General features: G+C 43.4%; 1 protein-coding gene across 1 annotated transcript in view; it reads left to right on the forward strand.

Annotated features, from left to right (window-relative positions):
• IGSF9B (immunoglobulin superfamily member 9B) overlaps positions 1-23,953 on the forward strand; it is a 125,428-nt gene that overhangs the window by 96,438 nt on the left and 5,037 nt on the right. Inside the window, exons 12-19 of the mRNA XM_029285925.1 lie at positions 2,394-2,544; positions 4,042-4,165; positions 7,912-8,087; positions 10,026-10,252; positions 12,154-12,238; positions 13,190-13,351; positions 13,948-13,993; positions 14,906-16,537. Of these exons, the coding sequence (XP_029141758.1) occupies positions 2,394-2,544; positions 4,042-4,165; positions 7,912-8,087; positions 10,026-10,252; positions 12,154-12,238; positions 13,190-13,351; positions 13,948-13,993; positions 14,906-16,537 (2,603 nt within the window). The remainder of the gene's footprint in view (positions 1-2,393; positions 2,545-4,041; positions 4,166-7,911; positions 8,088-10,025; positions 10,253-12,153; positions 12,239-13,189; positions 13,352-13,947; positions 13,994-14,905; positions 16,538-23,953) is intronic.

Genomic DNA, 23,953 nt, shown 5'->3' on the forward strand with positions numbered 1-23,953 from the left:
ATCTGCAGGGCCTTTGGCTTTTGATGAATATTGCAGACAGAGAAGCCACCCTTTGTCCTGGTAAGAGCAAACTGCAGGCTGCTCTACCACTCTCGCCCTGTCCTACAAAGTGGGTGGGGGAAACCCAGCTTCTTGCCAGGAAGCATGTAGGACAGTGTTCCCCAACTTTGGCCTCTTGAAGAAGTGTGAACGTCAACTCCCAGAATTCTCCAGCCAGCTTTAATTCTGAGACTTTAATTCTGGAAGTTGAAGTCCACCCAGCTCAAAGTTGCCAAGTTTAAGAAACACTGTGCAGGAACTGTAGGGAGTGTAGCTGGGACTCCTTCAGAATCTTCACCTTCACCCTCAGAGTCTTTCTCTGAGTAGTCCAGAGTTAGGCCATCCTCCCACATTTTGATTTTGGTTTGGGATGCATTGCAGCACTTTAAGACTTCATCAGGGAACCGAAGAGGGAAGGAGATCTTGGCATTGGGGAGAGATGTTGAGTTTTACTTCTTCCACCTCCCTGTAAGGCCTACCTCAACTTGCCCCGAGTTGGGAATGATGAAGGGATCTGAAGTCAGGCATAAGTTGGATGGACTAATCATGGTGGAATTAACCAATAAGACCATATTCGTATGATGGAGCCAACTTGGGGAAAAGGCTAACATGAGACACAATGTTAAAATTTAAGTGTTTTGACCTTGATTTTGTGGCCTTCGTTGGCTTCTCCCTTCTGCAGTCTTTGGTTGGTATTCAGACTTTGAACTCTTTTTCATAAGTTTCACCTTACCCTTGTAGTTCCAGACTGGGCCCCATGCTCCTAACATTTTGGGTCCCTTCGGGGTTACGTGGTCTCCATCCACTTCTTCCCACCAATTTTGGCCTCTTTGTTATTACTAAGCAACAGCCAGAACACACCTCATTCTCCCTTTATCCTAAGTTTTAAAAGCTGGTCTTGGGCAAGATGCCAAACCACAAGTTGCCTGACTCCACGTTAGCCCAGCTTAGCATCTTCTCTGAATCCAGCCAGTGTATTTGTTTAATTTAAGGCCCATTGTGGTGAGTAAACTTGACCATGATGGAGTACTAAAATCTGGATTGAAATGGCTTCAGTTGTGTGTGAACCTGGCCATAGAATCATCAATGGAAGGAGAAGAACATCTCTTTCTATTTATCATTGTCCCAGGAAAAGTGCGAGCCTAATTAGTATCCTCTGCCAGGCCTCCAGCAGGAAAGAAGCTGTCTTTTAACCTAGTTGTGACTTCATCAGTAAACTGGTATTAATGTATTAAACAGGAAGGAAAATCAATAGGTCTGTAGCTCCCTCTTCTGTTCTAAAGCAGTGAAACATGAACTAGGTTGGAATACTTACTGGAATTGCATGCTTCAAGAATAAATCAGAAGAAATGCATGGGAAAGAATAGCTATTTCTCATGAGTAGCTGAGAAATTCTATGGTTTCTCAAGATCCAGAAGACCTCTTCAAAATCAATTTGGAAGCTTGCACATCAAAGCTTCCTTTGATCAGGTATCTAAGCCTCTTGGCTTCCTAGCATGCCACCAATTAAAAAAAAAAGGTGGATAAGAGGATTACTGTGAGAGAAGCCAACTAAGATATCCTTTCTGAGGTTAAAATTGAGCATTCCTGGAATTGGAAACCTTAGAAATTTCATGGAACAAGATCCAATTTCACTTTATGGTGCAGCTAATTCCATGGAGCATGATTCAATCTCACTTTATGGTAAAGCTAATTCCATGGAACCTGATCCAATTTAAATTTATGACATAGCTGAGTCAGTTATAAAACAAACATCCTTCCCTCCCCTCCTCCCGTTACTTCTGGAGGTTAAGGAACATACGTGGCTCTGCCTGGTGGCTGCAGGGGACATGACAGATGTGGTTATTATGCTCCATCATTGCTAAGCTTTTTTTTAAAAAGGGCATAGGCCTGTGCAGGACTCAAGGAATTTCTTTTATCTTCCCTCAGTCCTTCCAGGGCAAAAATGATATGAAATTTGGGGTCCAGGAACTCTGGAAGGTTGACAGGGCAGAAAAAGCAAAGAATGGGTGTGTTGGTGGCCCCTGGTTGTCCACCCTGATCCTTGCACAACATTAGCCCATAAAGCTATCTACAAAGATGGCTTCCTGCTTGATTGCCACTCTCGCCATCCCTGTCTTCCTTATCCCAGTTCTGTGAGGGAGCCCATCTTCCTCTGCCTCTTTGGCCTATGATTTCACCCCATTCCATGGCTTTGGGGGTTCTCTGTCCAAGATCCCCCTCCCACACCCTAGCCGACAGTAGCACCCTATGTCCAGGTACTTGCAACATATCTCTGAGTTGTATGTGTGTGTGTGTGTTCCTCCCATCCCCCTCTCCTTCCTTCCCTGGGCCTTCTTTCTTATTTGACCAAGGTAGGGAAGCCTAGTAGAAGTAGGCATACCACCCTTCCCAGTGGAAGCCTCCAGTTCCGATCTCTCAGTAAGGATGACCATGGAGAATGGGAATGCGTTGCTACCAACATCGTCACAAGCATCACGGCAAGCACTCATCTGACTGTCATTGGTAGGTATGAGGCTGGGAAGCATGGTTGATACGACCAGCTGGTTGATCGTTGGGGAGGGCTATGGATACTTGTGACATTTCAGCTCCAGTTGTTTTATGTTTTGTTTTTAAATTTGAAGATTTACCGGTATATGGCTGCCCAGTACACAAAAATGTGATTCCCTATAGCATACAACCACAGAAACAAATGGTGGTTCCCCGAAAACCACAAATAAAGTCAATAACCAGAATACATCACACAGATTAGAGCATGACAAAGCTAGATGGGTGACTTTGGGCCAATCACCAGGAGACTGTGAGTTCTAGTTCCGGCTTAGACATGCAAGCCAGCTGAGTGACTTTGGGCCAATCACCAGGAGACTGTGAGTTCTAGTCCCAACTTAGGCATGAAAGCTGGCTAGCTGACACTGGGCCAATCACCAGGAGATTGTGAGTTCTAGTTCTGCCTTAGGCACGAAAACTGGCTGGCTGACTTTGGGCAAATCAGCAGGAGATGGTGAGTTCTAGTCCTGCCTCAGACTGGGTGACTTTGGGGCGGTCACTCTCTCTTAGCCCAACCCACCTCCCAGGGATGTTATTGTGGGCAAAATAGAAGGAAGAAGGAATATTAGATAGGTTCTCCACCTTGAGTTGTTTATAAAAATAATAATAAAGTAGGATATAAATCAAACAAATAAGGTATGCCGCCTCCCAGGACATGCTCTCCTCAATTCTGAAGCAAAGCCTGAGGTCTTGAAATCCTTCTTGAAGGCCAACAGGGTTGGGGCCAATCAAGGAGATTGTTCTGCACAGCAGGTGCATTAAGTAATTGGTGGAAAAAGCTGAGCAGTACAGAGAAACATTTTGTGTGCAACAGCATTTTCCAGGTCTTGCTTCTTACTTTCAATTATTTCTCCCCATTTCCTTCTGGATTATGATTCTACCTCCCCCCTGCCAAGCCCCGCTCATTCTGCTATCTATTAGGAGAAGCTTCCTGGAGAACATCCATGTAAATATAGTAATATTATATTTGATTTTGTTTGTTATTGAGTTGTTTTCTTCTTTTCAGTGAAAGTTCATCTCAACTGAGTGACATCCTGGTTGCTTTCCACATGGGATCTATCATGTTTCCCCAGAAATAAGACCAGGTCTTATATTTTAGGGCTTAGTTTCTGGTTAGGTCTTATTTTCAGGGAAATACGGTACTAAATGCATCCGTCTGGCTGACAATCTTAATTGGGGTTTATTTTTGCGGTGGGGCTTATATTACGAGCATCCTGAAAAATCATGCTAGGGCTTATTTTCCAGTTGGGTCTTATTTTGGGGAAAACACGGTATATCCCTTTGTGCAGGTTCCTTGATGTCTTTTATTTACGAAATAATAAACCTGGGGATGCTAGGGTTCTCCAGTGATCCATATTTGAAAGGGGAATCCATTGGTGCTTCCTTCCCTTCGTCCTAGTTTAAACTCGGTTTTGTTAATCTTGATGGTCCTAATTTCTGTCTCCTTGTTTTCAGGTACAAGTCCCCATGCCCCAAGTAATGTGCGCGTTGCTGTTTCCATGACCTCGGCCAACGTTTCCTGGGAACCTGGCTATGATGGCGGATATGAACAGACATTCTCAGTTTGGTACGGCCCTCTGTGAGTCATCCCAGCATGCTTTGCTCTCTGCTTCTTTTCTTTCCCCATTGGCCAGTGTGAATAGTAGACTTGAGGTCTTGTCCTTCTTAAACTGAGTCCTCTTGAATGTTGATTGTGCTTTTGTGTAGCAGCAATACGCAAGTATCCTGTATAAGAAATGAGAGTTTTGCACCCCAGATCTTGATTAGCTGACTTTTGTGGTATATGGAGTAGGGCTTTGTCTATCCCTTTTTAAGGTGACTTTCCCCATCATGAGGAGATGATCAGGGAGACTTGAATCTTGCTTTTCTTCCATGATGGAAGCCAAATTACTCCTCATGGGATTTGCAGAGACCAATCTATCACCTCAAATGCTTCCTTGGATCTCGTACATTCGGTTTTCGATTAAAAATAGAATCCGCTGGGAATATCCAAATCAAGATTTGCAGCATGGAAAAAACAGTGGATTTAGATTGGCTAAATTGTGGTTATCCCGATCTGTACAACGAAACAGTAGTTTGCATTCCTGGGGACACAGCAGCCACAAAGTGACTGGTGAGAAGGTAAAGACATATTGTTTTTCTCCCACCCGACTCCTTTATGATACAGATTTAGTCCTGACCCATTCTTCCTCTGTAAAGATGAAAAACAAGACAAAGCAAAAATAAATGTTTTCCACAGTTCACTAAACGAAAGGCACCCATCCAGCCACATATCTGTGGTCCATCTTCAAACCTGCGGTCTCAAGCAAACGACACCAGCAAACCTTCAAACATAATAGTTGAGTGTACCTAACATGCTGACTTCTGAATCTGACATAATGGTGCTGTATTCATGTGATTTGTCATGCCCAAATAAACTATACAATGGCATCCTTTGATGGTTTCTTTCACACAACAGCTAAGAACCTGTTGGATTTTCACCACGTGCTGAACCAAACATCTAGTTTAGCTTAATCTATAGTGTTGTATAATCCTCCAATTGGTTAGTATGCTGTACATCCTATATATTACGTAATCTATCTTTCTTCAAGAAAATGCACCCTCAACGTGCCTAGAAAGTAGCAGCTGGAAAAAGCTGGTGTGTCAAATTTTATATGGTGATGTAACTATTCACCTCTGCCTTCTTGTGAACTGGATGAAATTGTTTATATAGAGGCTGTCTTCTGAGGCTACTTGGTCTCAATATTTGCTAAAAGTCACTGGAATTTAAAGGTTGTAGGTTCATCAGTGTGCACTATGTTTTACACCTCTAAAATATGACATACCAGATCTCTGCTTCAGACTATTTACATTCTTCCATACATCTAAGTCTACATCAACTTGGACGGCTCTTGATGCCAATAGCCATTTTAAATGGAAAACTTTCCCTTCCTAATCATCTATCTTGTCCAGGTTTTTTGCTTTGTAGGGGTTTAATTTTAGAAATCACATGTCAGTAGAAAGTTGATGGTTGGCTCATATTTCGCCTCCCACCTGCAGCATCCAAGAGTGTCGCGGAAGTGTGAAAAAGCTGTCATGCCGGAAAGGTATCTGGACCGCTTACGCAATCTTTTCCAGTCTTCCAAAATAGCTGTTCAGGTTTTACAGAAGAAAATGTAGGGCACGCCAGTAAAGGAGCACAATTCTTTTCCCCAATAAAGCTGTTCCTTACATCTGGAGTGCCATTGAAATAGCCATCTAACTGTAGATCTGAAGGCATTTTGTTGAGGTTCTTCTGAAAAGGAAGAAAGAAAGAAAAAAAAACTAAATCCGGAATCTACATTCGCCTTTCTTTCTTTATATTTCACCCCTTGAGTCAGTTCACAAGTCCTTTTGGTGTTGATTAATGAAATGATGTATGTGCAAACCACCAGCTTCTGTTGAAAAGATCCCTAAGGTCAGATCCCACAAGTTCCTCTAGATTTTGGGGACATGTTATTTATGTGTTGACTTTAAATTTACCAACAAAGAATTAAAGGGAGACTAGTATAGCTGTTTCTCCCTTTCATTCTTTGTCGGTGAATTTAAAGTCAACACAGAAATAGTTTGCCATAGAAGCCTGTGAAAGCTCCTAGATTGGGGCTGAATGGCGAAAGCAGAAGCAGTAGGCTCCGTCCCATATTTGGGGTAGACCCGATAGACCGGCTTCACCGGAAAACACATATTATTTAAATAGTAGCAGATGAAACCAAAGGATTGGCCAACATGAGAACTTAGAACATTGCTGGTAGTTAGGTTTGACAGCCGTAGATGAGTTGGATAAGACATTGGACTTTCATTGCCATTGCAAATTGTTATCACTGCAGCAAATCTCCTTCCCTTTAAGCTGATTGACATTATCTCAGTTGACTGAGTAAGGATACATCCATTGCCTTCTGTATTAGGTTGCCTATTTTCTTCCTACCCTTCTTTCTTCTTTCTGCCTCTGTGTCCTCACTTCACCCCATTTGACTTAAAATATTATCCGATAATAATGCACAAATCCGATAATAAAGAACTGTTTTGATTTTTGGAAGGAGGGAAGAACATTTGGGTGGCATGGATAGATTCAAGAACAGTGGCAATGAGTGCACTGTTGGGAGACTTGAACGAGTAGGTTAGGGACACCAGGTCTTGGAGAAAATCTGCGCAGTATTTAGAGTGCCGAAGAAAGTCTCCACGTAAATTGGCAATCTTGGTTTGGTTGTGTCAGTGTTTGATCTTCAGTGGTTTTGGCCTGGACTGGGGCCAGAAGGGGTGAAATTGTACCTTGGACTTCACTGTTGTTGAAGTGGGGTCACAGGTGAGCAAGGCTGAAAGCAACAAGCAGCACAGAGGGTCATGTGGCTGTCGTGCTGAGGACATCTGAGTCATCTTGGTCTCCACTTATGTGTCTGCCACTTGAGCTGGTTTTACGTTGTGAAGAGAGTCAAACCTTACTGAAGTTTATATCTGCCTGGTGAAAATAATCAGAAGTTTATGGCAAGATACCAATGGGCAGCAGGATGGTTGATGTGCAGACATAAAATCTCTCGTCATTAGTGCACTGCTTGTGGCTTTCATAATTTCATCCGTCATACCATCTGAAAAGCAAGATGTGTGCTCAGGTATCGGATAACAAGCAGAAACTGGGTTGATTATCCTACAGTTGTAATTCAACAGCTTGTATAAATATAGAATGTAAACCTTGTGATATCAAAGTGCAGGGGAAAGTAGAAAAGCCTCATGCTAGACTTTTGAACCCTTTTTTTTTTTTTAAATCACCAAGTTATCTAATTCAGATTTTTTTTTGAAAAAAGACACTTGACAAAATGTGGGTAGCACATATTTAAATGGCAGCAGCCAAAAGAGATGGGATGTTGAAGGGTGGAGATTGCCTTTCTTTGTTCTTTTCCCCTCGCTCCTTGTAATCAAGTGATGCAGATTGAAATCAACATGCAAATAGGATGTATTAGTTGCATGTTGGCTGGCTGGGGATTTCTGGGAGTTGAAATCCACATGTCTTAAAGTTGCCAAGTTTAGAGCCCCCTGATTTAGGTCACCAAATTCAGTTTTTTCTCAACATGGAATTTAGATGACTGGTGCCATTTCTTAAAGTGTGTGTGGGTGTGTGATTAAATAGGATCCTGATTACCATCAGGACCATTCCCCAAACAAGGCCATTGTTCATTAAGAAATTATCTCTGCTTTCCCTGTATAGTCCCTTCTCCATCTCTCTTCTGCTTTCTCCTTTTTTCTGTTTTCCCTCTGGGATTCTTTCTTTCTGAAGAACCTGCTCCTTGGATGATCTTTCTTCTCTCTCTCTAGGATGAAGAGGGCACAGTTTGGACCTCACGATTGGCTTTCCCTTCCAGTACCAACTGGTCCCAACTGGTTGCTTATGGATAACCTAGAACCAGAGACTGCCTACCAGTTCAGTGTCTTGGCCCAAAATAAGCTGGGCACAAGCTCCTTCAGTGAGGTGGTCACCGTAAATACTTTAGGTGAGTCCTGGAGATGAATGCTTTATTATTATTATTATTATTATTAATTGTATTTATATCCCGCCCTTCTCCTTTCGGACTCAGGGCGGCTGACAAATGATAAAAAGCTAACATATTACACCTAGTTAAAATTTCCCATCATCTTTCTTTTCTTGTATGCATTCAGCAAAGTTATAAGTAGGCTATAAGTAGGAATTCTGGCCATGGTCCAGGAGTTTTCCAGAAGCTAGTATTTCAAAATTGGAGGCTGCTCTTGGTGTCCCAGACCTTGTGTTCTTTTGGAATGAAAGATTAATTTCTGGAAAACATCTGGACCACTCCTGGTAGGGCGGGACGGGTATGATTCAGAAGATGAATGCAACTTCCATTGTGGTAGGTTGTATTGATACTTCTGTTCTTCTTTCTAATGAATCAGTTTCCTTCTCCCCTATTGCCACTTTGGAATTATTATTCACACAAAGAGTGGGCAGAGCCTTGGTTCACAGCACGTTATAAAATAATCTAAGCAGACCAGATTTATCATTGGGGAGAGTTTGTTTTAAGCCAAAGATACGGATTGGAAAGGGAACAGTGGTGATATGGGGAACAAAAACCCGGTGCGATTAATGTATGAAGGTGCTGGATTAGTTCCTGAAATGCAGGTTTAAGGCCACCTTCAGATATCACTTCTTGACTTAACTTGCTCCAAAGATTGTTATCCTAAAACAACTGGAGGAAAATTTGTGTTATGTAGATTGTCTTAAGCTCCTGGAGAAAGTGTGACATGAAAATATCTCTAATTTATTCCAGGTGGGGTCCTTGGCACTCTCTGAGCTGGGTTGTTGCCTTGCAGACGTTTCATGACCCAACTAGGTAGCATCATCAGTTGATCATGATGATGTTACCTAGCTGGGTCACGAAACATCTGCAATAAAACAACCAAGCTCAGAGAGCAGCAAAGACTCCACAGTTCAACCCTGAGCTAGAGATACTCTCTTCTTTTGATATTTTATTCCACCTTGAGACTTGGCTTGCCCCTCTTCAAAATCGCATTTCCCAGGGTCGTTTATGATAAACAAACTTAAGTTAAAGAGGTCACAAAAAAGGAAGAATTGGAGAAGGATCTGAGTGGAAGAGGAAGGGGAGAAAGAATTCCCAGGGAAGGACATTCAGAACAGGAGCAATATTTTGGCGGCTGGATGCCAGAAGCATCAGGAGCCACAGTGGGGAGCAGAATTGTGAACCATGGTGGGTCTATTTTTTTTTTGTTTTGGAAATTGGAGAGAAGAAGAATTGGAGAAGGCTTCAATTTTTTTTTAAAAAAAAATCTTTTAAAGATTTAATTGTAAGATTATCACTATAATTTTATAGTGGCCCCTACCTTAAAATACTAAAAATGTATGACTCAATATTGGCTTGATAACCTAGTAAGAAGGACTTTTGTCCCAGAAAGGTGTTTTTTCAAGAGGCAACTGGACTTTCTTTGTTTTTCCTTGAAGATGTTTCACTTCTCATCCAAAAAGCTTCTTCAGTTCATGAAGAATTGAAATTCATGAAATTCATGAAGAACTGAAGTTCATAAAGAATTGAAGTTCATGAAGTTCATGAAGAACTGAAGTTCATGAAGTTCATAAAGAACAGAAGAAGATTCTTGGATGAGAAGCGAAACATCTTCAAGGAAAAACAAAGGAAGTCCAGTTGCCTCTTAAAAAAGCACCTTTGGGACAACCATGACCTGGATGACTGAGAATCTCCACAGACATTTTTGGCTCAGAAGTTGTTCAATTTTCACATGAAGCCAAAAAGAAGGATCAATTTAAAGAATGGTAGCCAACTACATTTACAAATGTGTCCTCTAGAAGTAGACATTTGTGCTATTAATGCAATCCTTTCCCATCCTTATTATTTACTTTTTTCCTCTTCTCTTTTTTAAATTTTTATTAAAAACAATATCTTCAGCATTCCCTGTCACAACTCCAGAACCTCTGGTGCTGGTTACTCCACCAAGGTGCCTAACAGCTAACCGGACGCAACAAGGTGTTCTGCTGTCATGGCTCCCTCCAGCCAATCACAGCTTTCCGATTGACCGGTACATCATGGAGTTTCGGATTGGAGAAAGATGGGAGATTTTGGATGATGCCATCTTAGGGAGCGACAGTGATTTTTTTGCCAAGGATTTGACTCAGGTGAGTGGAAACTCTGGGAAAATGGTGACTGACTTTTCTCCATCCTTTGGACACTAGTCCTATTGTCCAAGCAATGTTGTATGACTTGATGGAACAGGACAAACATAAGCTTGATGTCATGCCTGTGGCACCATGGTGGCGCGGTGGTTAGAATGCAGTATTGCAGGCAAACTCTGCCCATAGCCTGGAGTTTGATCTTGATGTTGACTCGCCTTCCATCCTTCCAAGGTCAGTAAAATGAGGACCCAGATTGTTGGGGTCAATATCCTAACTCTGTAAACTGTTTACAGAAGCCTGTATGAAGCGGTATATAAGTCTAAGTGCTATTGCTATTACTATATCTCACATTCCAAGTTGCTGGGATTAAAAGTTCCTGATATATGTGTCTGTGTGTGTGTTTTTAGGAGAAAATATGCCTGAAAGTCCTTTTAAGTGTTTCGTTAATCAGACACATGACAGTATGTATATATATATGTATGTCTTAAATAATGTATTTTTCCTATATTTTCCATTTTGATTAGTTAAATAAAAAATAGCAGGAAAAGCAGAACAGAAAAAAGTGGAAAGGAATAGAATATATACATATAATTAGCTACATCGCAGTATAATCCCAAAATTAATCCATGTTAAATGATTTTTTTTAAAAAAATAAGTATATTACTGGTGTTGCATAAGATTCACAGATTTGAAGTGAAAATTTAAAAGGTGAGATATAATACAATGATTAGGAAAAAGTAAAAAGAAAAGAAAAGAAAAGAAAAACCAGAAATAAATGTTATTTGTAAGAACCCCCCCCCCCACAAAAGCATCCTCCTCTCATTTCTCTTTTATTGTTCCTGCTCCCCTGTTTTAAATTTTAATTAATCTTGAGGGGGCCTTGATATTAAGTCCTCTTAGTTCTACCTGGATTTGACCTGGGCTTTTGTTGAATTTATATGGGCTGCTTGAACCTGTCCTGTTACCTTTTATGATTATGGTGGGGATGGTACATCATGTATATTTAATGTTAGAAGCTGCCCTATGGGACTCTTTTCAAGTCAGAAGGGCAGGGTATATAAATCCCATTATAAGTAAATCAGAATGTGAATTCATAAATAATCAACTCGCATGAATGCCTGCTTGAATGGATCCATAGGGAAAAGCCTTTACTGCAACCTGTTCAGAAGTAAATCTATTAAGTTAGTAGGACTTGTTTTCATGTAGGAGCATAGAGGAGTGCAACTGAACCATAGTAAGCTTTTTGTTATGCTTGCCAGATTGTCAGAGGTCCTAGTGTTGAAAAATGGGTTGTCTGGTTTTGCTACAAAATTAATAGCCTATGGATGCTGCATTTATTTGCTCCTTGAACCCGGAATTGTGGTGTCCTGGGTTGTCTCTAAGCTTGGTGGTTTTCTTGAAGATGTTTCATTACCCAACCAGGTGATATCATCAGTGGTGTTATCAAAACAAGGTGCACCTGATGATGTCACCTAGTTGGGTAATGAAACATCTGGAAGAGAACAAACGAGCTCAGAGAGCACCAAGGACCCCACAGTCATCGTTGTCGTTGTCGTCGTCCTCCTCTCCACAAACCCCACTCCCTTCTAGCACTGATGATGTCACCTAGTTGGGTAATGAAACATCTGTAAGAAAACAAATTTGCTCAGAGAGCACCCAGGACCACACATTTCAATCCTGAGCTACAAATACTCTGTACTGTCCATCTTGGAATTCTCCAAAGGTTTGCTTTGGGTCATACTGTTGGGGAACTTTAGGCTTTGTAGTGCCAACACATTCAAAGAGTGGCCAGTTGAATAGGAATTAGTTCTACTTAATACAGGTAGCCTGGTTATAAGAATTTTTTTTGTTGGTTTTCATCAGCGTTATTGGGACTAATGACCCTGGCGTGTTTCATGTTGTAGGACACGTGGTACGAGTTCCGAATTTTGGCTGTCATGCAAGGTCTAATTAGCGAACCCAGCAATATTGCTGGAGTCTCCAGCACAGGTAAGCAATGATTGTATCTGTCTTGGCAGGCAGGTGTTCTGCCCCTGAGCCTAACCCAGTTCTGAGACCATCTCAATCAGCTCTAGGAACAGGGGGAGTCCTTTGTGATGATCCCCTAAAGATTAAAAAAAATTCTTTGGTCTAGAGCAGGGGTCTTCAAACTTGGCCCTTTTATGACTTGTCGACTTCAACTCCCAGAATTCCTCGGCCGGGCATGCTGGCTGAGGAATTCTGGGAGTTGAAGTCCACAAGTCATAAAAGGGCCAAGTTTGAAGACCCCTGCTCTAGAGCAGTGTTTCTCAACCTTGGCCACTTTAAGAGAGGTGGACTTCAACTCCCAGAATTCCCCAGCCAGCAATGTTGAAGAGTTGAAGTCTATCTCTCTTAAAGGGGCCAAGGTTGAGAAACACTGCTCTAGAGATTTTCTCTCAGCATCATCATCTTCCTAACCTGAAATATATTCCCAGATGTTGAGATGCTTGTTTATCATTAGGGAAAAAAACTGTCATAATAAAATTTTAATGAAAATATTAACACCCTTTTTTATGTCTGAAGAAAAGAGATAATGTTGGGAAAAGGCTCAGATACACAAGCCCTCATTCACTGGAGTATAAAGGGTGGGGGTGGAGGGAAGGGCAGTCCAATAAAATTTATAAGATTCCATTATTATAAACCAGGGGTCTTCAAACTTGACCCTTTTATGACTTGTGGACTTCAACTCCCAGCATTCCTCAGCCAGGCACGCTGGCTGAGAAATTCTGGAAGTCCACAAGTCATAAAAGGGCCAAGTTTGAAGACCCCTGTTATAAACCAATCTCAATAAAAGTCGTTTTAGCCCTCCTGTAGAGTTTGATTTCCCAGACAGCCCCATCTAGAAGAGCTGTTAGGTATCCCTGTAGGCGTGTCCAAGCCTTAATTCTACCTACGTCTTCTATCTTCTTTTCTACCCAGACATATTTCCGCAGCCGGAGCTGACGGATGAAGGATTGGCGCGTCCCGTGTTGGCGGGCATTGTGGCTACAATTTGTTTCCTCGCTGCCGCCATTCTTTTCAGCACGTTGGCGGCCTGCTTTGTCAACAAGCAGCGCAAACGGAAGCTCAAACGCAAAAAAGGTGAGGACTTTCCTGCTGGATCCTTCTTGGCGATCCTTCCCAGGTGAAGGTAGGCAGGCTTGGAAAAGGAGAGAGGCTACCTGGCAATTGTGGGATTTGTAGTCCAGCAGAACTAGAGGACATCATCCCTTCGAGGAAGACTGTAGCCTATATTTCTCTTCATCTGGCTAGTTTTCCTACATCCTCGTCCTTGTTAGGAAGGAACCTAGATCTGCCACTTCCGCAAAGATTTTAAGTCTAGACTGGTGAGGTCTGGATGGGGTTCCTCCGAGAAAGATTTTTTCCAGAAAATCTTAACTCCCCCTAGATGGAAATGGTGAAAATTAAGGCTGGAATAAACCCTAATCCTGAAACTGGAATAAATCCTTATCCTCAAACAGATAATTACATAAGCCTCTTTCTGGAAAAGTAATGTCATGCTACAGAAAAGGCTCATATTTGGTTAAACCATTCAAGTAAATATTTAGAAAAGGAGCATTAACGTCAACTGTGGTTTAACCCTTTATTATCGGGGTTAACTGTTTAAGGAAAATGCTTCCTCATTCATGGATCTGTAGTGGTCGGTTTCTCACCTTCTTCTTGCTATTGCTTTGCAGACCCACCTCTCTCTATAACCCACTGCAGGAAGAGTCTAGAGTCTCCGTAAGTATATTGCATTGGGAGCACAGATACTACAATCCATTGGATGGTTAGCCCAAAAGGGGCGCTGTTTACATCAGTCTTCTCCAGTTTGATGTTCTCCTAATGCCTTGAGGTCCAAAATGCAGATCTTGCAGAATCTACAAGCCTGGGGAATTAAAAGAAACAGGCTTTCGTTGAGCATTTCAGGGTTCCAACTGCAGCAAAAACCTTCAAGCGAAAATATATCTTAATTAGACCTTGTTATTGTGCTGATCGTTGAAGTCCGTGGTGCTTTAATGAGTTTGCCTTCAAAGTCTGACATTCATGGTTAGAATTTGGAAAAAAAACATCTCCATATCCACTTGTTTCTTGACTTTGTAATACTCTCAGAAGCATATTTTAACAGGTACATTACTGCTTGGAGAAAAAAATAACCTGCGGGTTTTGTTGCCTTCCATAACAAAGCCGAAGAAAATTGCTAGCGTCGGTTCCCCTCAAAAAAACTGTACATGTGTGCATTGTTAGTGTTCAAGGTACTGTATATACAAATGACTTGGGAAAGCCCACCTCAAAGTGCTGAGTCAAACTCTGAAAAAACATTATTGTCTCAGTGTTTTGAATCCTCCTAAAATAGTATTTCCCAACCTTGTCGACTTTAAGATGGGTGGACTTCAACACCCAGAATCCCACAGCCAGCAAGGCTGGCTGTGGAATTCTGGGAGCTAAAGTCCACCCATCTTAAAATTGACAAGATTGGGGAACAGTGTCCTGAAGTCATATATATAACCTTGATACAAATCTTTGCATGGAGCTCCTCTCTGAATCATTTCTACAGCCCTATTCTCATGTCCTAAGATTTCTTGAGATGTTTTTCAGGTGGTGCTGTAACTCCTCCAGGAGCTTTCCCCTTTTTCTTTCGTTCCTCCTTCCTAGGCTGTCTTCTGGCAAGGTGAGCCCTGAGAGCATCCGTACTCTACGGCCCCCTTCCGAGTCATCTGACGACCAAGGTCCATCTGGCAAGCGCATGCTCAGCCCTAGCAAGGAGAAGGAGCTGTCTCTTTACAAGAGGACCAAACGGGCTATCAGCAGCAAGAAGTACAGTGTTTCCAAAGCGGAAGCAGAAGCTGAGGCCACCACTCCCATTGAGCTCATCAGTCGTGGGCCAGATGGCCGCTTCGTCATGGATCCTTCAGAGATGGAACCCTCGCTCAAGTCCCGTCGGATCGAAGGCTTCCCTTTTGTTGAGGAAACAGACATGTACCCCGAGTTCCGCCAATCTGACGAAGAAAACGATGACCTTGTCATGCCTCCGTCCGTTGTGGCCCTCAAGTCCCAGTTGACACCTCTTTCTTCCAGCCAGGAGTCTTATCTGCAGCCACCAGCATATAGTCCCAGATTCCATCGGGGTCTAGAGGGAACAGGAGCCCTCCAAGCCACTGGTCAGGCCCGGCCCCCAGGCCCCCGGCCATTCCACCATGGCCTATATTACGGTTACCTCAGTAGCAGCAGCCCCGGAGAGATGGACCCTCCACCATTCTACATGCCAGAGGTGAGCCCTCTCAGTTCTGTCATGTCCTCCCCTCCCCTGCATCCAGAAGGACCTTTTGGCCACCCCACCATCCCTGAAGAGAATGGAGAAAATGCTTCCAACAGCACACTGCCCCTGACTCAGACTCCAACGGGAGGCCGGTCCCCTGAACCATGGGGCAGGGCTGAGTTCCCTTTCAGTGGCCTGGAGTCCTCGCCCATCCTCTTTCCTCACCAGCTCCATCCGTGTGAAATGTCCGAGAGCATGCAGCCCCAGGCCAGTCTTCCGAGGGGACCTCCGCCTTCCTCCCTCCAGGTTCCTGCATCCTACCCTGGCATTCTGGCTCTGGAGGCACCCAAAAGTTGGGCTGGCAAATCACCCAGCAGGAGCCAACCTTCTATGATGCCCACCACCGCCACCGCACCCAAATGGCAGGACAAACCTATGCAACCAATGGTGAGCCAAGGGCAGCTAAGACATACCAGTCAAGGCATGGGAATACCGGTGTTGCCTTACCATGGGCCGTCCGAGCCAGTCAGCCACAGCAGCACAAGCACATTTGGCCTAGACACAAGGTGGTACGACCCACAACCGAGACCTCGGCCAAGCCCTCGGCAAGCCAGGAGGGTGGAACCCAGTTTACATCAGGTGGTGTTGCAACCATCAAGGCTATCACCCCTGACTCAAAGCCCCCTCAGTTCCCGCACCAGCTCCCCAGAGCTGACGGCCCGTGCCAGACCACGACCCGGCCTCATCCAGCAGGCAGAAATATCAGAGATCACCTTGCAGCCTCCAGCAGCAGTCAGCTTCTCACGCAAGTCAACGCCCTCCACTGGTTCTCCCGCCCAGAGCAGTCGTGGAGGGAGCCCCAGCTTCCGACCAACGATGGCCTTCACCTCTTTGGCCACCAGCTTTCCCCCCTCTCATTGCCCCTCCATGCCCATGGAATCCATGGATGTCTTTGGACCGATCTCCTCGCCAAGGAGGACTGGGGAGGAAACCCATAGGCCAGAGCTGACACCGACAACCAGTTCAGGGTAAGGGTGTGCACGCGCAAGTGGAATTTGCTTGCCTTCCTTTTTTACCTAGCCCTTCTTTCCCTCCCACCTCACCTGCTCCCATCCCTTCCCCAAAGTCCTTCCCCAAACACCATCAATGGAGTCCTTAGAGTTGATCTAGACACCCTGCAGCATCTTTTTTTTTTGGCGATGACTAGTTCCCAAAGTCCACTTTGCGCTGTTGGGGCAATACCGGTGCCTGTCGTTGCTCAGCTCATCAGATTAGATCGGTGGAATGCTGCACCTTTGAGTTAGTTGTGATTTTGCATTGTTTGTTACCAGAAACTCCCACTTCTTTCCACCCTCCATTGTTCCATTGGGAATCTCATTCAGAGCTTGCTTCTGGCTTGGGGACTGACGCCTCAGATGAACGAAGTTAATAACATTTCAGATTCAGGAGTCTTTGGAGAGAGAACGGTTGGGGTTTTGTGGGGACTGGGGTGAATGAACTCTGGAAATTACTGACATTTTCTTTTTCTCATTCCTGGTTGTTGACTTTCCTGGAACATTAAACCCTAGTTTTTGCCTTCTTCACATCCTTTCCCCCTCCCGATAGAACTGATCGTCTTCCACAATTCCAACTAGGTTACCCAAGCCACCTTGCTTTCCTCATCTCCAATAGGGGTGCTACAAACTTTGACCCAGCTTTTGTCCAAGCAGGCACCCAGGGCTTTAGCCTCTGAACAAACTGCCAGGAGAAGGGGAACCCTAAAACCCTACGTCAACTTAGAACCCCAACCCAACCCAACCCAACCCAACCCAAACACAGTGAAGTCAACATTCTTGGATTCTGACCACGAAAGGAGACTGGAGCTGGTCTTCTCTCCAGCAGCTGGTTTCTCAGGTACCAGCGTTGCACCAGGCAAAGTGTTCTTTCTTTCTGTCTCTTCTTTCTCTCCTCTGCTCCTCTTTCTGACGGCAGTGCTTCCCATGTTGGTTGTCTTTGCTGATGCAGCTTTTTGTTTTGATTCTTGATGTAGTGGAGTTGTATCACCGTGCTTTCCCCTTTTGATCCCGGGGACTTCTGGAAACGAGTGGGGGGCATTGTGCCATCTGGATGGGGAGGGGGCAAGAGAAAGGGAAGTAAAGGATGGGAGGTGTGGTCTGCTTGTGATGGGAACAAGCATGGATTTGCCACTGCTAAGTTGGCAGGAGCAGAAGCTGCAATGCGATGAGCGCAGCATGGGTGGCTGACTTTCATTCTCCTTGCAACGCTTCCTGTTTGTCCATTTCATTTATACTATCTGGTGCCTGGAAGCTCCCAATTCATTAATGAACGCAATCAGCACAATTATGGGATGCTGCTTTCAGGAGATTCAGACTATAGGAGAAGAGAGACATACGCACACAAAAAGGACAGGGCAACCTCTTGGCTTTTGAAAGCAACCAGAGAAAAAGCAGTGAACGCCACCTCTCTGATTGGGAATGAAGGACCTCATGGACCTTCTCATGGATCCATGGTCACACCAAAGCCCTTTACCAAGAAAATGTCACTTTCTGATGCTGTCTACCTCCAGATTGATGAATTCTAGGATTCTCAGCAAAGCCATCTTAGCTGAAGAGCTTCTGGAGGCTGAAGTCCACCCATCAGCACCCCAGGTGGGGAAGGCTTCTCTAGTGCAAGGGTGGGGAATACAGGACCTTCTAGATCAGGGGTCTTCAAACTTGGCCCTTTTATGACTTGTGGACTTCAACTCCCAGAATTGTTGAAGTTGAAGTCCACAAATCATAAAAGGGCCAAGTTTGAAGACCCCTGATCTAGATCTTGTTGATTTTTGGCCTCCTATTAGCCCCAGTCTCAGTGATCAGGAACAATGGGAAATATTGTCCAATGATATCTGGAGGACATAGCGTTTCCTTGGCCCTTGTCTATGCCATGAAGGTTATATTTGCTTTCAGGTCCCTTTAGTGATGATGGCTTCCCCCAGAGAATCATGGGAATTGCAGTTACATTTTTGGAAGCCCTGAACTAGACAGGGACTCCACTCTGGTGGCTTCACAAATAAAACTTTAAATGGGCTTTCCTTAGAGGGTGGAGGGCAATTTACCATCTGCAGTGATGGCCTCAGATCCTCTTGAATGATGTCAGCCATTTTTCTCCTGATGGAACTACAATTCCCAGGATCCTTTGGGAAGAAGGCCTGAGGAACCTGGCAATGAGTGAGCCAGTCCATAGCATTGAGAAGTCCTTCGCACTAGATCCTCCGTTGCATTGATGATGAAGCGCTCTACACTTTTAGCTCTCCTTTCTTTCCCCCCTTACTTTCTCCAGCAATGTTTGTTTGTTTGTTTGTTTGTCTCTTGGTTTCTTTCCTCCCTCGCTTTTCCTTTGATTTTTTCCCCCTCCCCTTTTGACTTGCTGATGTCTTGTGGAGTTTGGCTCCCTGCGGATGTTGATAACTGCTTTGTTTTTGATTAATCTCAGCTATCTGGGCAGTGTTGTCGAGACAAGCCACTCCTCAGCTCAATAGGTAAGGGTGATCAATGTCTGGAAGGATGGTGCTGGGGTTTGGGGATTCGGTTGGGGTGAGGGGTCCGGGAGGGACGTGAGAGGGGCTTCTCCCCAATAACATTTACTTATTTGATTTTTACTTATTTTTTTAAACCCTTTTCTTTTCCTTTAAAGGGGAATAAGGAATTGCAAAAACTAGGACAAACTATTGCACACACAAACCTTTGTGGCTTTGGGGTTTCTCTTCTGCTACAGGATGTCCCTCCCCCCCTCCCTCCCCTCTTTGGTTCAAGCCAATTGGTAGAGCAGGGATGACCACTTATGAACTTTACTTTGGGATTAAATAGAAACTTGAATCTACGAGGACTACACAGGGACTATTAAAGTCAATGCTTCTTGCTTCGGCTTTCAAAGAGATGAAATGGGGCCCTACTTCAGTCAGAACTGAAGACGCTTCTTGGATGAGAAGCAAAACATTTTCAAGGGGGAAAAAAAACCCCAAGAAAGTCCTGTTGTCTGTTTTGGAAAAGCATCTTTGAGACAACCCTATTTTTTTTTTTTCCTGTTTAGACGTCCCAAATGGCCACTGAAAGCCATTCAATCATGAAGCACTAAAAACCTAGTGGGCCTTGGACAGTGGTGGGATTCAAATATGTGACCAACCAGTTCTCTGTGTGGATGCTGCTTCCAGAAGTCCATTCTGGGCCTGGGCAATAAAAAAAGTAGCTACCGGTTCTGCCGAAGTGGTGTGAACCGTCTGAATCCCACCACTGGTCTTGGATGAAATCCTAAACCACCAGCCTTTCATGGTAGAACATAGAATAACAGAGTTGGAAGGGACCTTGGAGGTCTTCTAGTCCAACCCCCTGCCTATGGCAGGAGATCCTATACCATTCCAAACAGATGGCTGTCCAGTCTCTTCTTGAAAACGTCCAGTGATGGAGGTTATTGGTCAAGAGTCCTGATCCCCCAGTTCTTCTGCCCAAGACTGAAATATTGCAAGCAGTAAAGCCCTGAGTATTTTACAACATTGATCAGTGCTTCTAAACAAGAGACTAAAGTGGTCGTTCTTTATCCATTATGGTTTGTTTTAAGAGGTCCCATTAAAGCACAGAGCCACCCCTCAGGCTAAATTGTTCTTTTATGAGTGGGCTCTGGAAAGTTGCCAGGGGCTGAAGGCATGGTGAAGGGTTTATAACCAGGCTAGTAAAAAAACCTTTTTAGTCTTTCTTTCCTTAGCCCTTGTTTTATGCTGCCATAAAAGAGGAAGCAAGAGACAGTTTACACAATTTATGTCAAAGCTTCAGTTCCTGTGCCAGAGACACACACAAACAAATCCATTTTTCCCTCCCATATGGGACTTAAAGCAATTTGGACAAGACTTTTGAAAGATCGCCTGGCAGATTTCTGGATATCTCTTTTTAGGATTTTTTTTAAAGCCTTTTTCTAGAAAGAAGGGTACTGATAGCGAAATAGGTTCTGCCTCAGTTTACCTTCCCAATAAGCCAGCTGTGCTTACGACTTTTTTTTTATTAAAAGTTTTACAAAGATTACAGTATAAACCCCCATACCCACCCCAAAACCCCACCCTCCCCCTCCCCCATTTCCCAGAGCTGAACACAGGGTTACAAATATAATAATCAAAATCTATCTAACATTAACCAACTATTAAAATAACCAAGTCCATAATACGCTTTAACTCCCCTTTAACACAAATTTAAACAAATTAAAGTTAAACACAATAATAAACATATTCATAACCTAAATATTAAACAATACCATACTAATATTAAAATATAATAATAATATCATATAATTAAAACTAACACAAATTCCATTAAAATAAACTAGTAATAATAACAATACTCTAGAGTTTACTCATAACCCAAATGAAACTTTTTAGTCCCATATTTATTCTGAATATAATCTATCCATCTTCTCCAGACCGAGATGTATCTTTCTTGTGACTGATCCTTCAAATAAGTGGAAATTTTAGCCATTTCTGCTAAATTTGACACTTTAAGCATCCATTCTTCTATAGTGGGCAAAGAGTCCTTCTTCCAAAATTGGGCTACCAATAATCTTGCAGCTGTTATAATTCATTTCTTTAACATCCAAATCTGCTTACGACTTTAATTCAGCTTTCTTTAGCTTTACAGATCTGTGTAAAGACAAGGATTGCTCGCCAAGTTACTTTTTTATCTGGCCTGTTGAACGGTCACTAAACGAGGATTATCTATATTCCAATTTTGTATGAACAGGGCACCAAGATGCTGGAATTACTACTTGCTTGCCTCTCAGTCTTACAGGGAACTCAGCTGAAACTGCCCAGGCACTTTCAAAAACCAAAACTGTAGCATCCCTAAGGCCAAAAAAGTTGTCATTTCTTCCAGGTTTCAGCTACACTTCTCAGAAAGCAGAATTTGGGGGGCGGAGGTCAGTTCCATGTTTTTTTTTCTTTTTTCTTCTTTTGCAAATTTCCACAACCCCCCCCCCCCCCTTTGCTGCCAGCATGCGCTAAACCAATGCTGGGCTTCTCTGCTTCTCCCCCGGATCAAAACCCCAAAGCCACAAAGGAAGTAGTTGGATTATCCCTGGATCTCACCCTCTGCTCTCTCTTCCTGCGTATTTGTCTCTGAACTGGGATGGCCCCTCAGCTCCTAGCCTTAGAGCAGTGGGGCTGGCAAGACCTTGTATGTGCCCTGAACCCTTGTCACTCCGGTGTATTTCTTTGGAGTATGAGGTTCCCTGTCTGTCTGTCTCTTTTTTTGGAAGGAAACCAGTTTTCCCCTTTAAAGGCTTTCTCTGTTGTCAGGACTCTGCATGCCATTCACAGTTGCTCTGGCTTGAAGAAATTGTGAGTTCTCTCGTCTGAGTGCTTCGTTAATTCCTTTCCTTTTTTTTTTCTTTTGGATTTGTGATTCCTCTTCCTTTATTACGTTTTGCCCTCGTTCTGTTTCTCGTTCCTCTTTCTCTCTTTTTTTTCCTCACGCCACGGTGAGCCTTCCTCCTCTCCTTCCTCTCTTCTCTTCCATCTCTCCTTCATTTCTCTCTTCTGCCAGCATGGTGAAAAAAAATCCATCATGTAGGCCAGTTGTGCTGATCCCGCAAAGCTGGGGAAGGGGACGTGCTCTGCTCTTCTCTCGGCTTGTCCTTCTCTCATTGCTGGTGCTGGTGCTGGTTGTGGTGGAGCTGGCACGGCAGTAGCAAAACGCTTTGTGGCGTGTGTGTGTGTGTGTCCGGGGTGGGGCAGGCGCCCTTGCTGTTTCCTTTAGCAACTCTCATTAGTCCAGCTTGCCCATTGCTATGCAACCGTCCTTCTCCAAGAGTAGCTGCTTTTTGACGATTGAGGTGGCTGGCAGACCTTTTTAAGGGGTGGTGGTGGTGGTGGTGGTCTCTGCGCATTTTCCAAGCTGTTCACCGATTTGAGGTGGTCACATTGGAAAAGTCGTCATTTCCGAAGTTAAATTCCACGCTGGTTTCCTTCTGCAACTGGAACTCTCTTCGGAGGTGAAGGAGTATGCAACTTCTCACCATTCCTTCCAGTTTTTTCTGGCTTGAAAAAAAAATATGGCTGGTTCCTACAAATAAATAAAACAGCTGGTTCCTGCAACAGATTTAACATACTAATGGAGGGTTTTTTTTCCCCATTTTGGGGGGGGGGATCTGGACAAAAATTGTGCACCGTACGTAGACTAATGGAATAGTGGGATTTTTGAACAAGGCCGCATCTCAGAAGAACTAACCACACTTAGTCTTGAGTGGGAATGCTGTTACTAGATCTGGTTCATTGCTTGGGTTTCTACAGTAGTCATCTCTTCTGCAAATGAGTAGAATCTTTTATTTCAGCATGGTTCAAGGCCCCTGTGCCCAGTGGTGGGATTCAAATATGTGAACAACCGACTCTCTGTGTGGATGCCCCTTCCGGAAGTCCATTCTGGGCCTGGGCAACAAAAAATTAGCTACCGGTTCTGCCGAAGTGGTGCGAACCGGCTGAATCCCACCACTGCCTGTGCCAGAAGGAAGAGTCACAGAAATGGGGTGAAGGGTACATAGCAGAAAATAGCTTTAACAGAATAAGAGAGTTGGAAGGGATCTTGAACCAGTGAGGTTAGAACATACAAAGACCTTTGTGTAATTGAAGTGTTGTGATTCTAACAAAGGAGAAAACAAATATTCGTGATGCAAATGCAAACGTGTTTTATGATGGGCCTAGTTTCCTTTGTCATCCCTTATTATCGGGAGAAACAATATTTTTTTCCCAGAGGTGTCACTCAAGCATAATAAAAGGGTTCTAAACAGGAACTTGGTGGGAACCGTGTAGGAAATAAGGAAATATTTTTAATATTAAATCCGTAGTAGCAGAGAAAGAGAAGCAATATCAAAGAAATTCACAATGTAGTCACCGGAAACCCACAACTATTGCAAAGGGAAAAGAATGACAAACAATAATCTATTGTTTACATTGGCTATACATTTCCAAGGATGTTTTTATTTGTGTTGGTTTTACTGTTTTGACATGATGCAGCACTGTCCTTTTATATTTTCATTGCTCAGGAAATTTTCTTGGAGATATATATGTTTTTGGTATGTATTTCAGAAAGCAAGTACAAACAAAATTTATAGTCGCTATAACACAATAGCCAACCTATTGTGAATTGGGTAAGAAAATCTTGCCCTTTGTAAAGTATGATTTATCAGTTTGGAAGACAGGCTCCTGCAAAAATAATTTACTTATCTGCAGGATAAATATCCTGATATACAGTTTCTTTCTTTCTTTTTTTTCCCCAAGAGACGCAACAGTGCTAATTGAAATGATTAAAAAACCTTCACATTCCCTTGTCCAAGGCATAGACTAATCAATTAACTGTATTAATGAAGGGAGGGTTGCTTTAAAACTAAATCTTTTCCCCCCTCCAAATAGGATTTTACTCATGTGTTTT

The sequence above is a fragment of the Protobothrops mucrosquamatus genome, unplaced genomic scaffold (genome assembly GCF_001527695.2).
Source record: "Protobothrops mucrosquamatus isolate PMUCROS unplaced genomic scaffold, P.Mucros_1.0 scaffold2532, whole genome shotgun sequence".
In the NCBI taxonomy this organism is placed as follows: domain Eukaryota; kingdom Metazoa; phylum Chordata; class Lepidosauria; order Squamata; family Viperidae; genus Protobothrops; species Protobothrops mucrosquamatus.